This window comes from Lucilia sericata, unplaced genomic scaffold (assembly GCF_015586225.1).
Source record: "Lucilia sericata isolate MDLA Ls3-8-SP2 unplaced genomic scaffold, ASM1558622v1 Contig002624F_arrow, whole genome shotgun sequence".
In the NCBI taxonomy this organism is placed as follows: Eukaryota; Metazoa; Arthropoda; class Insecta; order Diptera; family Calliphoridae; genus Lucilia; species Lucilia sericata.
The window spans coordinates 4,620-17,500 of NW_023996368.1; the positions used below are offsets into that span (position 1 = coordinate 4,620).

Sequence of the window (12,881 nt, forward strand, 5' to 3'; positions counted from 1 at the left end):
AGTTCTGTTCTAGTTCTGTTCTAGTTCTGTTCTAGTTCTGTTCTAGTTCTGTTCTAGTTCTGTTCTAGTTCTGTTCTAGTTCTGTTTCTAGTTCTGTTCTAGTTCTGTTCTAGTTCTGTTCTAGTTCTGTTCTATTTCTGTTCTAGTTCTGTTCTAGTTCTGTTCTAGTTCTGTTCTAGTTCTGTTCTAGTTCTGTTCTAGTTCTGTTCTAGTTCTGTTCGAGTTCTGTTCTAGTTCTGTTCTAGTTCTGTTCTAGTTCTGTTCTAGTTTCTGTTCTAGTTCTGTTCTAGTTCTGTTCTAGTTCTGTTCTAGTTCTGTTCTAGTTCTGTTCTAGTTCTTGTCTAGTTCTGTTCTAGTTCTGGTTCTAGTTCTGTTCTAGTTCTGTTCTAGTTCTGTTCTAGTTCGGTTCTAGTTGTTCTAGTTCTGTTCTAGTTCTGTAGTTCTGTTCTAGTTTGTTCTAGTTCTGTTCTAGTTCTGTTCTAGTTCTGTTCTAGTTTGTTCTAGTTCTGTTCTAGTTCTGTTCTAGTTCTGTTCTAGTTCTGTTCTAGTTCTGTTCTAGTTCTGTTCTAGTTCTGTTCTAGTTCTGTTCTAGTTCTGTTCTAGTTCTGTTCTAGTTCTGTTCTAGTTCTGTTCTAGTTCTGTTCTAGTTCTGTTCTAGTTCTGTTCTAGTTCTGTTCTAGTTCTGTTCTAGTTCTGTTCTAGTGTTCTAGTTTGTATTCTGTTCTATTCTGTTCTAGTTCTGTTCTAGTTCTGTTCTAGTTCTGTTCTAGTTCTGTTCTAGTTCTTTGTTCTAGTTCTGTTCTAGTTATGTTCTAGTGTTCTAGTTCTGTTCTAGTTCTGTTCTAGTTCTGTTCTAGTTCTGTTCTAGTTCTGTTCTAGTTCTAGTTTAGTTTATGTTGGAGAATGAGAATGAACTTCCTTTATAATATACTTGTTTTGTTTACTTTGAATTTAATCAATTTAGTTTGTAAATTTTAATTAGAAAATTTATTGATAGAAAAATAAATTTTTCATTCCTTGTTTTTCCGTAAACCAAATATCACCTATTAACAGGTTATGGGCCCTTCCGCTATATAAGGGTAGTTAATTTCGCGTGTGTAATAATAAATAAAAATAATTTAAGAATGTCCAATAACAATCAAATTGAAAAGCTTCGCGGAAGTGAAAATTATGAAGATTGGAAATTTACAGTTGAGGCTTATTTCCAAATGAAAGGTCTTTGGAAAGCAGTTCTTGGAACTGAAACAAATCAAGATAAGCAAACACAAGCGAAGGCGGAATTAATTCTGTTGGTGGATAAAACTATTTATCCACACATTCGTAATTGTAATAGTGCGAATGAAATATGGGGTACACTCTCAACAATTCTTGAAGACAGCGGACTAGTAAGAAGAGTTGGATTAATACAAAAGTTTTGTTCAACAAAATTACAAAATTGTGCAAATGTTGAAGAATATGTTAATGAAATTCTAACAACAGCACACAAACTAAGAGGAGCTGGTCTCAGTGTCGATGAAGAATGGGTAGGTTCAATGCTACTAGCGGGGTTACCAGAAGAATATAATCCAATGATAATGGGTATTCAAAGTTCCGGAATAAAATAACTGGAGACGCCATCAAACTAAAATTGTTGCAAGATGTTAAGAAGGAATCAACAGACGTTGCATTAGCTGGTCAGAAGAAATTCGTCAAAAATAAAGGACCAAAATGTTACAATTGCAACCAGTATGGACACATTGCAACAAAATGTCCTAAGAAATCGAAGCCAAAATACAACAAAAATTCAAATGCCATGATTGGATGCTTTTCTGTGCAAGAGTTAAACAAAAGTGAATGGTTTTTTGATTCTGGTGCGACAGCACATATGTGTTCTAATTTAAAATTCTTTAACAACCAATTTCAAGAAAAGAATGCTGAAGTTACAATTGCTAATAAAGAATCAATGCAAGTAAAGGGTTGCGGTCAAGTTGATATGATTGCTAAGGTTGGAAAATTTAAAGAAGAAAATGTGATGTTTCGTGATGTGCTTTATATTCCCAACTTATATGTCAATTTGTTATCAGTTTCGAAAATTGTGGAATCTGGTTATGAAGTCGCATTCAATAAAAAAGGGTGCAAGGTATTGAACAACTTCGGTAAGGTTATTGCAACAGGTGACCTGGTGAATGGTATGTTTAAATTAAACATTGCAAGTAACAGTGTGCTTATTTCTGAAGTGAAAAATGAAGAATACAACTTGTGGCATAAACGTATTGGCCATGCAAATGATGAAATCTTAAAAAGTATGAAGTCTGGTGCAGTCAATGGTGTCAATTGTGAAATTAACAAGCAAAACTGCATTACTTGTATAAAAGGTAAGCTATCAAGATCTCCATTTAAGGATCCTGGAACGAGAGCAACAGAGTTATTAAGCCTAATACACTCAGACCTTTGTGGACCTATGGAAGTACCGTCAATTAATGGTTCAAGATATATGCTAATATTCGTTGATGATTTTAGCAGGAAAGTAACGGCCTATTTTTTAAAAACCAAAGATGAAGTAACAGATAAATTTATTGAGTTTAAAAACTTGGTTGAAAATCAAACTGGAAGAAGAATAAAAGCATTAAGAACTGATAATGGAACTGAATACTGCAATGGGAGAATGAAGAAAATTTTTATTCAATACGGAATTGAGCATCAAAAGACAGTGCCTTATACGCCACAACAAAACGGCATGTCAGAGAGAATGAACCGTACTATTATTGAAAAAACAAGATGCCTTTTAATTGAATCCCGTCTACCAAAGAAGTTCTGGGCTGAAGCTGCAAATACGGCTGTATATTTAATAAACCGCACTCCATGTAAAACTTTAAATAGTGTTTCTCCTGAAGAAATATGGTCTGGTAAGAAACCAAACTTGAAATATCTTAAAGTTTTTGGATGCAAAGCTGTGATACATATAGCAAAAGAAAAAAGAAGAAAACTTGATGCTAAAGCAAAAGAATCAATTTTCGTTGGCTATTGTACACACTCCAAAACCTATCGGTTCTATGACGTTAAATCAAAGAAGGTCGAGTTAAGTAGAGATGCCAAGTTTTTAGAAAACGAATTCTATAATGAAATGCCTAGTGATGATTCTAAGTTCTATATTATACCGGGATGTGATTCAGTGGGGGAAGTGGATGATCCAGAAGATATATGTTCTGATGATAGAAATCCAACAGATAATGTTGACGAATGCTCCGATGAAATAAATCCTACAGATACTATTGATATACGTTCAGATGCGACAATTACATATTCAGAAATGCCAAGTATTGGAGAAGAAAGTAATTCTGATGAAGATCAATATTTTTCTGATACTGATGAGACATCGCCTAGAAACAATGATGATCAAAGTAACGACTGTGTACCTGGACCATCTGTGAGAGGAATCACATCACCTGAAACTGTAAGAAAGTCATCTAGAACGACAAAACCAGTTCAAAGGTATGGGTATGAATGCAATGTTGTTCAAGTGGATGAAGAACCCAAAACAGTGAAGCAGGCATTAGAAAGTTCTAACAAAAACGAATGGCAACGGGCTATGGATGAAGAACTAAACGCTTTAATTGAAAATGGAACATGGGAACTTGTAAAACTACCAAAAGGAAAGAAACCTATTGATAGCAAATGGTGTTTCAAAATAAAGAAGAACTCTAAAGGTGATATAGAGCGATATAAAGCGAGGTTGGTCATAAAAGGCTATTCCCAATGCTACGGAATTGACTATGAAGAAACATTCTCTCCTGTAGTTCGATATTCCTCAATTCGACTACTCCTAAGTTTGGCCGTTCAGCACGACTTGGATATAGACCAAATGGATGTGCTGACAGCTTTCCTCCAAAGTGAACTAAATGAGGAAATATATATGAAGATCCCTGAAGGTTTCACTGAAAAGAAAGACATGGTATGTAAACTTAAAAAATCTTTGTATGGTCTTAAACAAGCTAGTAGATTGTGGAATCAAAAGCTGGATCAAACATTGAAGAAAATTGGATTAACTCAATCAAAAACGGAACCTTGCGTATATTACAAGTTAGCCAAGGATGAAATAACTTATGTAGCAATTTACGTTGACGACATTTTGGTATTTACAAATAATTCAAAAAATAAATTGAATATAAAGAAACGTCTTACAGAAAATTTTAAAATGAAAGACATTGGTGAAGCGAACTACATCTTAGGGATGAAAATTACAAGAGATAGAAAGAATGGAAAACTATGGCTTGATCAGGAACAATATATTAACAATATTTTGAAGAAATTTAAGATGGATGACTGCAAGCCAATTTCAACTCCATTGGATATTAACCAGAAAATTTCAAAAGATATGTGCCCACAAACAAAGGAAGAGAGTGATGACATGAAAACCATACCGTACCAAGAAGCAATAGGAAGTATTATGTATGCAGCTCAAGTAAGCCGTCCTGATGTATCGTTTGCAGTGGGGGCTTTAGCTAGATACAACAATAATCCTGGAAAGGCACACTGGCAAGCAGTAAAGCGCATAATGAGATACCTCAAAGGGACAATAAATTACAAGTTGCAGTTCTCAAAAGATGAAAATGCACACATTGAAGGAATCTCAGATGCGGATTGGGCTGGCGACTTAGATGATAGAAAATCAACTTCTGGTTACGTTTTCAAATTTCAAGGAGGTTGCATTTCGTGGAACTCCAAGAAGCAACAAACAACAGCTTTATCAACAACAGAAGCTGAATATATGGCTTTGGCAGCAGCTGGGCAAGAGGCGTTGTGGCTACGATCTCTGTTCAATGAACTTGGACGATCATCGTCTATTGTGATAAAGTGCGATTATAAAAGCGCTATAAATTTGTCGCATAACAGTACTTATCATGCTCGCTCTAAGCACATTGACATACGACATCATTTTATAAGAAATCTCGTAAATGACAAAAAGGTTGTTATTGAATATCTGAATACCGAGGATATGGCAGCTGATGTCTTAACGAAATCCCTAACAAGTTTAAAGCATTTACATTGTTGTGATATTATGAATCTTGGCGTTCATCCTAGTGGGGGTGTTGGAGAATGAGAATGAACTTCCTTTATAATATACTTGTTTTGTTTACTTTGAATTTAATCAATTTAGTTTGTAAATTTTAATTAGAAAATTTATTGATAGAAAAATAAATTTTTCATTCCTTGTTTTTCCGTAAACCAAATATCACCTATTAACAGTTTAATACTCACGTACATTTCATTAGTAAAAGTTTTTGCTCTTAGAAAAGTGCCAAAATTTGGCAACAATTTGAAATCTACACTGCTAATGGGAATGATTTTCATGTAGAATAACCAAACAGTTGACTTATTAAATAAATATTTTGGACATGTGAGAGTGTATTTATTAGTTCGCAGAAATTATTTAATCTCTTCTAGTTCTGTTCAAGTTCTGTTCTAGTTCTGTTCTAGTTCTGTTCTAGTTCTGTTCTAGTTCTGTTCTAGTTCTGTTCTAGTTCTGTTCTAGTTCTGTTCTAGTTCTGTTTCTAGTTCTGTTCTAGTTCTGTTCTAGTTCTGTTCTAGTTCTGTTCTAGTTCTGTTCTAGTTCTGTTCTAGTTCTGTTCTAGTTCTGTTCTAGTTCTGTTCTAGTTCTGTTCTAGTTCTGTTCTAGTTCTGTTCTAGTTCTGTTCTAGTTCTGTTCTAGTTTCTGTTCTAGTTCTGTTCTAGTTCTGTTCTAGTTCTGTTCTAGTTCTGTTCTAGTTCTGTTCTAGTCTGTTCTAGTTCTGTTCTAGTGTCGTGTTCTAGTTATGTTCTAGTTCTGTTCTAGTTCTGGTTCTAGTTCTGTTCTAGGTTCTGTTCTAGTTCTGTTCTAGTTCTGTTCTAGTTCTGTTCTAGTTCTGGTTCTAGTATGTTCTAGTTCTGTTCTAGTTCTGTTCTAGTTCTGTTCTAGTTCTGTTCTAGTTCTGTTCTAGTTCTGTTCTAGTTCTGTTCTAGTTCTGTTCTAGTTCTGTTCTAGTTCTATTCTAGTTCTTTCTAGTTCAGTTCTAGTTTAGTTTAATACTCACGTACATTTCATTAGTAAAAGTTTTTGCTCTTAGAAAAGTGCCAAAATTTGGCAACAATTTGAAATCTACACTGCTAATGGGAATGATTTCATGTAGAATATCCAAACAGTTGACTTATTAAATAAATATTTGGACATGTGAGAGTGTTTTTATTAGTTCGCAAAAATTATTTAATTTTTGCAATTTTTAGTTTTAACACTTGCCACTACTAATGAATACCATAACAACATCTGATTTCGTTTGCAATTTTAATTGCTATGTGGTGAGTGTAATGTTGGAAACTTTAGTTGTGAAAACAGCAATATTGTATAGAAGTTTTAAATGAAAATAGAGTGGCCAGCTGAAATTTAAATAATATATTCATAATTCTAATACAATCTGGGTTTTTCATAAGCTCAGAACTGCAACCAATTCCATAGTTGGTCACACTTCTTTATTTCCTCAGTCATACTGTTGTGGATTGAGTCGATCACTATTATGAAAACAAAAACTTTCTTTAATTTGTGTTATTGTGTGCTGTCATAGATTGTAAATACCAGACAATATGTCTATTGCAACAAAAACAACTATTTGCCTGTTTTTTGATTTTTTTTACAGAGTTGCTGTATTTCCAAAAAAAATCCTTTGTTTTGTTTGTTTGCATTTTTATTTCTAGTTTGAATAAAGCCATTGTTCTCAATTATGGTTAAAGAACTGTGGCTGTTTTTGTGTTATACTTCACTAATTTTACGGGTGTCAGTTAGATCTCAAATACTGTGGCTGACAACTACCATTACTTAAAATTTTGATTGTTAAATGCAGACGGACAGTGCCAAATATCAAAAGAAATGAAACGCACAGGATTTCTCAAAGAACTGGAGAAGAAAAGAAAACAGAACTAGAACAGAACTAGAACAGAACTAGAACAGAACTAGAACAGAACTAGAACAGAACTAGAACAGAACTAGAACAGAACTAGAACAGAACTAGAACAGAACTAGAACAGAACTAGAACAGAACTAGAACAGAACTAGAACAAACTAGAACAGAACTAGAACAGAACTAGAACAGAACTAGAACAGAACTAGAACTAAAACAGAACTAGAAACAGAACTAGAACAGAACTAGAACAGAACTAGAACAGAACTAGAACAGAACTAGAACTAGAACTAGAACAGAACTAGAACAGAACTAGAACAGAACTAGAACAGAACTAGAACAGAACTAGAACAGAACTAGAACAGAACTAGAACGAACTAGAACAGAACTAGAACAGAACTAGAACAGAACTAGAACAGAACTAGAACAGAACTAGAACAGAACTAGAACAGAACTAGAACTAGAACAGAACTAGAACAGAACTAGAACAGAACTAGAACAGAACTAGAACAGAACTAGAACAGAACTATAGAACAGAACTAGAACTAGAACTAGAACAGAACTAGAACAGAACTAGAACAGAACTAGAACAGAACTAGAACTAGAACTAGAACAGAACTAGAACAGAACTAGAACAGAACTAGAACAGAACTAGAACAGAACTAGAACAGAACTAGAACAGAACTAGAACAGAACTAGAACAGAACTAGAACAGAACTAGAACAGAACTAGAACAGAACTAGAACAGAACTAGAACAGAACTAGAACAGAACTAGAACAGAACTAGACAGAACTAGAACAGAACTAGAACAGAACTAGAACAGAACTAGAACAGAACTAGAACAGAACTAGAACAGAACTAGAACAGAACTAGAACAGAACTAGAACAGAACTAGAACAGAACTAGAACAGAACTAGAACAGAACTAGAACAGAACTAGAACAGAACTAGAACAGAACTAGAACAGAACTAGAACAGAACTAGAACAGAACTAGAACAGAACTAAAACAGAACTAGAACAGAACTAGAACAGAACTAGAACAGACTAGAAACAGAACTAGAACAGAACTAGAACAGAACTAACAACTAGAACTAGAACAGAACTAGAACAGAACTAGAACAGATCTAGAACAGAACTAGAACAGAACTAGAACAGAACTAGAACTGAACTAGAACTGAACTAGAACTGAACTAGGACTGAACTAGAACAGAACTAGAACTGAACTAGAACTGAACTAGAACAGAACTAGAACAGAACTAGAACAGAACTAGAACAGAACTAGAACAGAACTAGAACAGAACTAGAACAGGACTAGAACAGAACTAGAACAGAACTAGAACAGAACTAGAACAGAACTAGAACAGAACTAGAACAGAACTAGAACAGAACTAGAACAGGACTAGAACAGAACTAGAACAGAACTAGAACAGAACTAGAACAGAACTAGAACAGAACTAGAACAGAACTAGAACAGAACTAGAACAGAACTAGAACAGAACTAGAACAGAACTAGAACAAACTAGAACAGAACTAGAACAGAACTAGAACAGAACTAGAACAGAACTAGAACAGAACTAGAACAGAACTAGGACAGAACTAGAACAGAACTAGAACAGAACTAGAACAGAACTAGAACAGAACTAGAACAGAACTAGAACAGAACTAGAACAGAACTAGAACAGAACTAGAACAGAACTAGAAAGAACTAGAACAGAACTAGAACAGAACTAGAACAGAACTAGAACAGAACTAGAACAGAACTAGAACAGAACTAGAACAGAACTAGAACAGAACTAGAACAGAACTAGAACAGAACTAGAACAGAACTAGAACAGAACTAGAACAGAACTAGAACAGAACTAGAACAGAACTAGAACAGAACTAGAACAGAACTAGAACAGAACTAGAACAGAACTAGAACAGAAACTAGAACAGAACTAGAACAGAACTAGAACAGAACTAGAACAGAACTAGAACAGAACTAGAACAGAACTAGAACAGAACTAGAACAGAACTAGAACAGAACTAGAACAGAACTAGAACAGAACTAGAACAGAACTAGAACAGAACTAGAACAGAACTAGAACAGAACTAGAACAGAACTAGAACAGAACTAGAACAGAACTAGAACAGAACTAGAACAGAACTAGAACAGAACTAGAACAGAACTAGAACAGAACTAGAACAGAACTAGAACAGAACTAGAACAGAACTAGAACAGAACTAGAACAGAACTAGAACAGAACTAGTACTAGAACTGAACTAGAACTGAACTAGAACTGAACTAGAACTGAACTAGAACTGAACTAGAACTGAACTAGAACTGAACTAGAACTGAACTAGATCAGAACTAGAACTGAACTAGAACTGAACTAGAACTGAACTAAACTGAACTAGAACTGAACTAGAACTGAACTAGAACTGAACTAGAACTGAACTAGAACTGAACTAGAACTGAACTAGAACTGAACTAGAACTGAACTAGAACTGAACTAGAACTGAACTAGAACTGAACTAGAACTGAACTAGACTGAACTAGAACTGAACTAGAACTGAACTAGAACTGAACTAGAACTGAACTAGAACTGAACTAGAACTGAACTAGAACTGAACTAGAACTGAACTAGAACTAGAACTAGAACAGAACTAGAACAGAACTAGAACAGAACTATCAGAACTAGAACAGAACAGAATCAGAACTAGAACAGAACTAGAACAGAACTAGAACAGAACTAGAACAGAACTAGAACAGAACTAGAACAGAACTAGAACAGAACTAGAACAGAACTAGAACAGAACTAGAACAGAACTAGAACAGAACTAGAACAGAACTAGAACAGAACTAGAACAGAAACTAGAACAGAACTAGAACAGAACTAGAACAGAACTAGAACAGAACTAGAACAGAACTAGAACAGAACTAGAACTAGAACTAGAACTAGAACTGAACTAGAACTGAACTAGAACTGAACTAGAACTGAACTAGAACGAATAAATGAACTAGAACGAACTAGAACTGAACTAGACTGAACTAGAACTGAACTAGAACTGAACTAGAACTGAACTATAACTGAACTAGAAACTGACTAGAACTGAACTAGAACTGAACTAGACTGAACTAGAACTGAAACTAGAACTGAACTAGAAACTGAACTAGAACTGAACTAGAACTGAACTAGAACTGAACTAGAACTGAACTAGAACTGAACTAGAACTGAACAGGAACTGAACTAGAACTGAAATAGAACTGAACTAGAACTGAACTAGAACTGAACTAGAACTGAACTAGAACTGAACTAGAACTGAACTAGAACTGAACTAGAACTGAAATAGAACTGAACTAGAACTGAACTAGAACTGAACTAGAAACTGACTAGAACTTGAACTAGAAACTGAACTATGAACTGAACTAGAACTGAACTAGAACCTGACTAGAACTGAACTAGAACTGAACTAGAACTGAACTAGAACTGAAACTAGAACTGAACTAGAACTGAACTAGAACTGAACTAGAAACTGAACTAGAAACTGAATGACTAGAAACTGAACTAGAACTGAACTAGAACTGAACTAGAAACTGAACTAGAACTGAACTAGAACTGAACTAGAACTGAACTAGAACTGAACTAGAACTGAACTAGAACTGAACTAGAACTGAACTAGAACTGAACTAGAACTGAACTAGAACTGAACTAGAACTGAACTAGACTGAACTAGAACTGAACTAGAACTGAACTAGAACTGAACTAGAACTGAACTAGAAACTGAACTAGAACTGAACTAGAACTGAGCTAGAACTGAACTAGAATTGAACTAGAACTGAACTAGAATTCGAACTAGAACTAGAACCGAACTAGAACTAGAACCGAACTAGAACTAGAACGGAACTAGAAACTGAAATAGAAACTGAACTAGAATTGAACTATAACTGAAACTAGTATTTTCTTTTTGAATAATTATTTCTTTTAGGATAATATATCCTTTATATTATCAAATTATTTAATAAATTTCCTTTTTTATTTTCCGTCACTTATGCTTTAATATTATTAACAACAGTTTTTTCTTCTATAAATATTATTACAAATAATAAAACTTTACTTAAGAAAAAAAATTTCCTTAAGTTGAGAAGAAAACATGAGAATGAAAAATAAATAAAACGGAAAACCATCAATAACTAACTTTTGTCCCCTCCCCTTAAGATGCAATTTAACCGCATATTTTCCTGTTATCAAGTTTCATTTCCTTCCCTGCTGGGTTTTCCATTATAATTTCGCGTTCTTAAACAAGGCAATCATTGCAAGAAAATCCTTGCTTAAGCCACAATAACAAGAATTTTCTGATTTGTATCAGCATGTATCCCTTGCAGTTTTCTTCCGACTACACATTGGCAAGTATTGTTGTCCGCATATTGTAAATACTCTTGAGGATAAATCCTTGCACAACAGTTATTTAATACTTAAAGAAAATAGGAGTTTCTTTAAAGCGTTTGTTTTTCTTTAAATTGTCACCATCCATATCGATGGCCAGAAATAATCAAATTTCATATAGTTTAAACGAAAGGGAAATTTTACTTGGTATTGGTACTGTTAGTGCCTCTATTCATATGTTTGTATTTTGGTGCTGCAGTATAATATCAGTATCTTCCTTAATTATCTCTGTGACACTAGTTTAAACTAAATTGTCGCTTTGTTGGCGCCATAAATATCCATGTTAAACGAGTACGTGCAAGTGTGTCTATTTAACAGTGTATTTTTGTTATTTTAGGAAAAAGCAAATATAATAAATGGGGTTAACAACATACCAACATAACATTGTTGTTGCTAGTTCTGATGTTGTCGCCGTTTTGTGCTGCTAATGCTATTTGTTGTATTCACTGTTCATTGCTGTTGTATATGTACAAAATATTATATTACGATGTGTCTTTTTGCCAAAAGCATTTATAACTGCAGTAAAAATATTCGTACAGGAAATACACTGAAAAAAGGCTAAGTGTACTAAAAGTATAAGGAATTTAGAAACTACACTATAGGTAAGACTATAGACTAAACAAAAGACTAGACTATAGATTATACTGCAGACTAGCATGTGGCCTGGACTATAAGACTATACTACAGACTAACCATAAACTAAACCATAGACTAGACTATAGACTAAAACTAGACTAGACTATACACTAGACTATAGACTATACTATAGACTAGACTATAGACTAGACTATAGACTAGACTATAGAGTAGACTATAGACTAGACTATAGAGTAGACTATAGACTAGACTATAGACTAGACTATAGACTAGACTATAGACTAGACTATAGACTAGACTATAGACTAGACTATAGACTAGACTATAGACTAGACTATAGACTAGACTATAGACTAGACTATAGACTAGACTATAGACTAGACTAAGACTAGACTATAGACTAGACTATAGACTAGACTATAGACTAGACTATAGACTAGACTATAGACTAGACTATAGACTAGACTATAGAATAGACTATAGACTAGACTATAGACTAGACTATAGACTAGCTAGACTAGACTATAGACTAGACTAGACTATAGACTAGACTATAGACTAGACTATAGACTAGACTATAGACTAGACTATAGACTAGACTATAGACTAGACTATAGACTAGACTATAGACTAGACTATAGACTAGACTATAGATTAGACTACAGACTAGACTATGGACTAGACTATAGACTAGACTATAAACTAGACTATAGACTAGACTATAGACTAGACTATAGACTAGACTATAGACTAGACTATGGACTAGACTATAGACTAGACTATGGACTAGACTATAGACTAGACTATAGACTAGACTATAGACTAGACTATAGACTAGACTATAGACTAGACTATAGACTAGACTATAGACTAGACTATAGACTAGACTATAGACTAGACTATAGACTAGACTATAGACTAGATATAGACTAGACTATAGACTAGACT

The 12,881-nt window shown here is 34.2% G+C and overlaps 1 protein-coding gene across 1 annotated transcript; it reads left to right on the plus strand.

Moving 5' to 3' along the window:
- Nucleotides 1-4,294: 4,294 nt before the first annotated feature.
- LOC119614137 (secreted RxLR effector protein 161-like) lies at nucleotides 4,295-5,080 on the plus strand. The gene has a single exon (XM_037970243.1). It carries the CDS (start codon nucleotides 4,295-4,297, stop codon nucleotides 5,078-5,080), a length of 786 nt encoding a protein of 261 aa, XP_037826171.1.
- The last annotated feature ends 7,801 nt before the right edge of the window (nucleotides 5,081-12,881 follow it).

Coding starts and splice junctions, on each gene's coding strand:
- LOC119614137 (XM_037970243.1), top strand. CDS start 4,295: ATGGATGACTGCAAGCCAATTTCAACTCCATTGGATATTAACCAGAAA.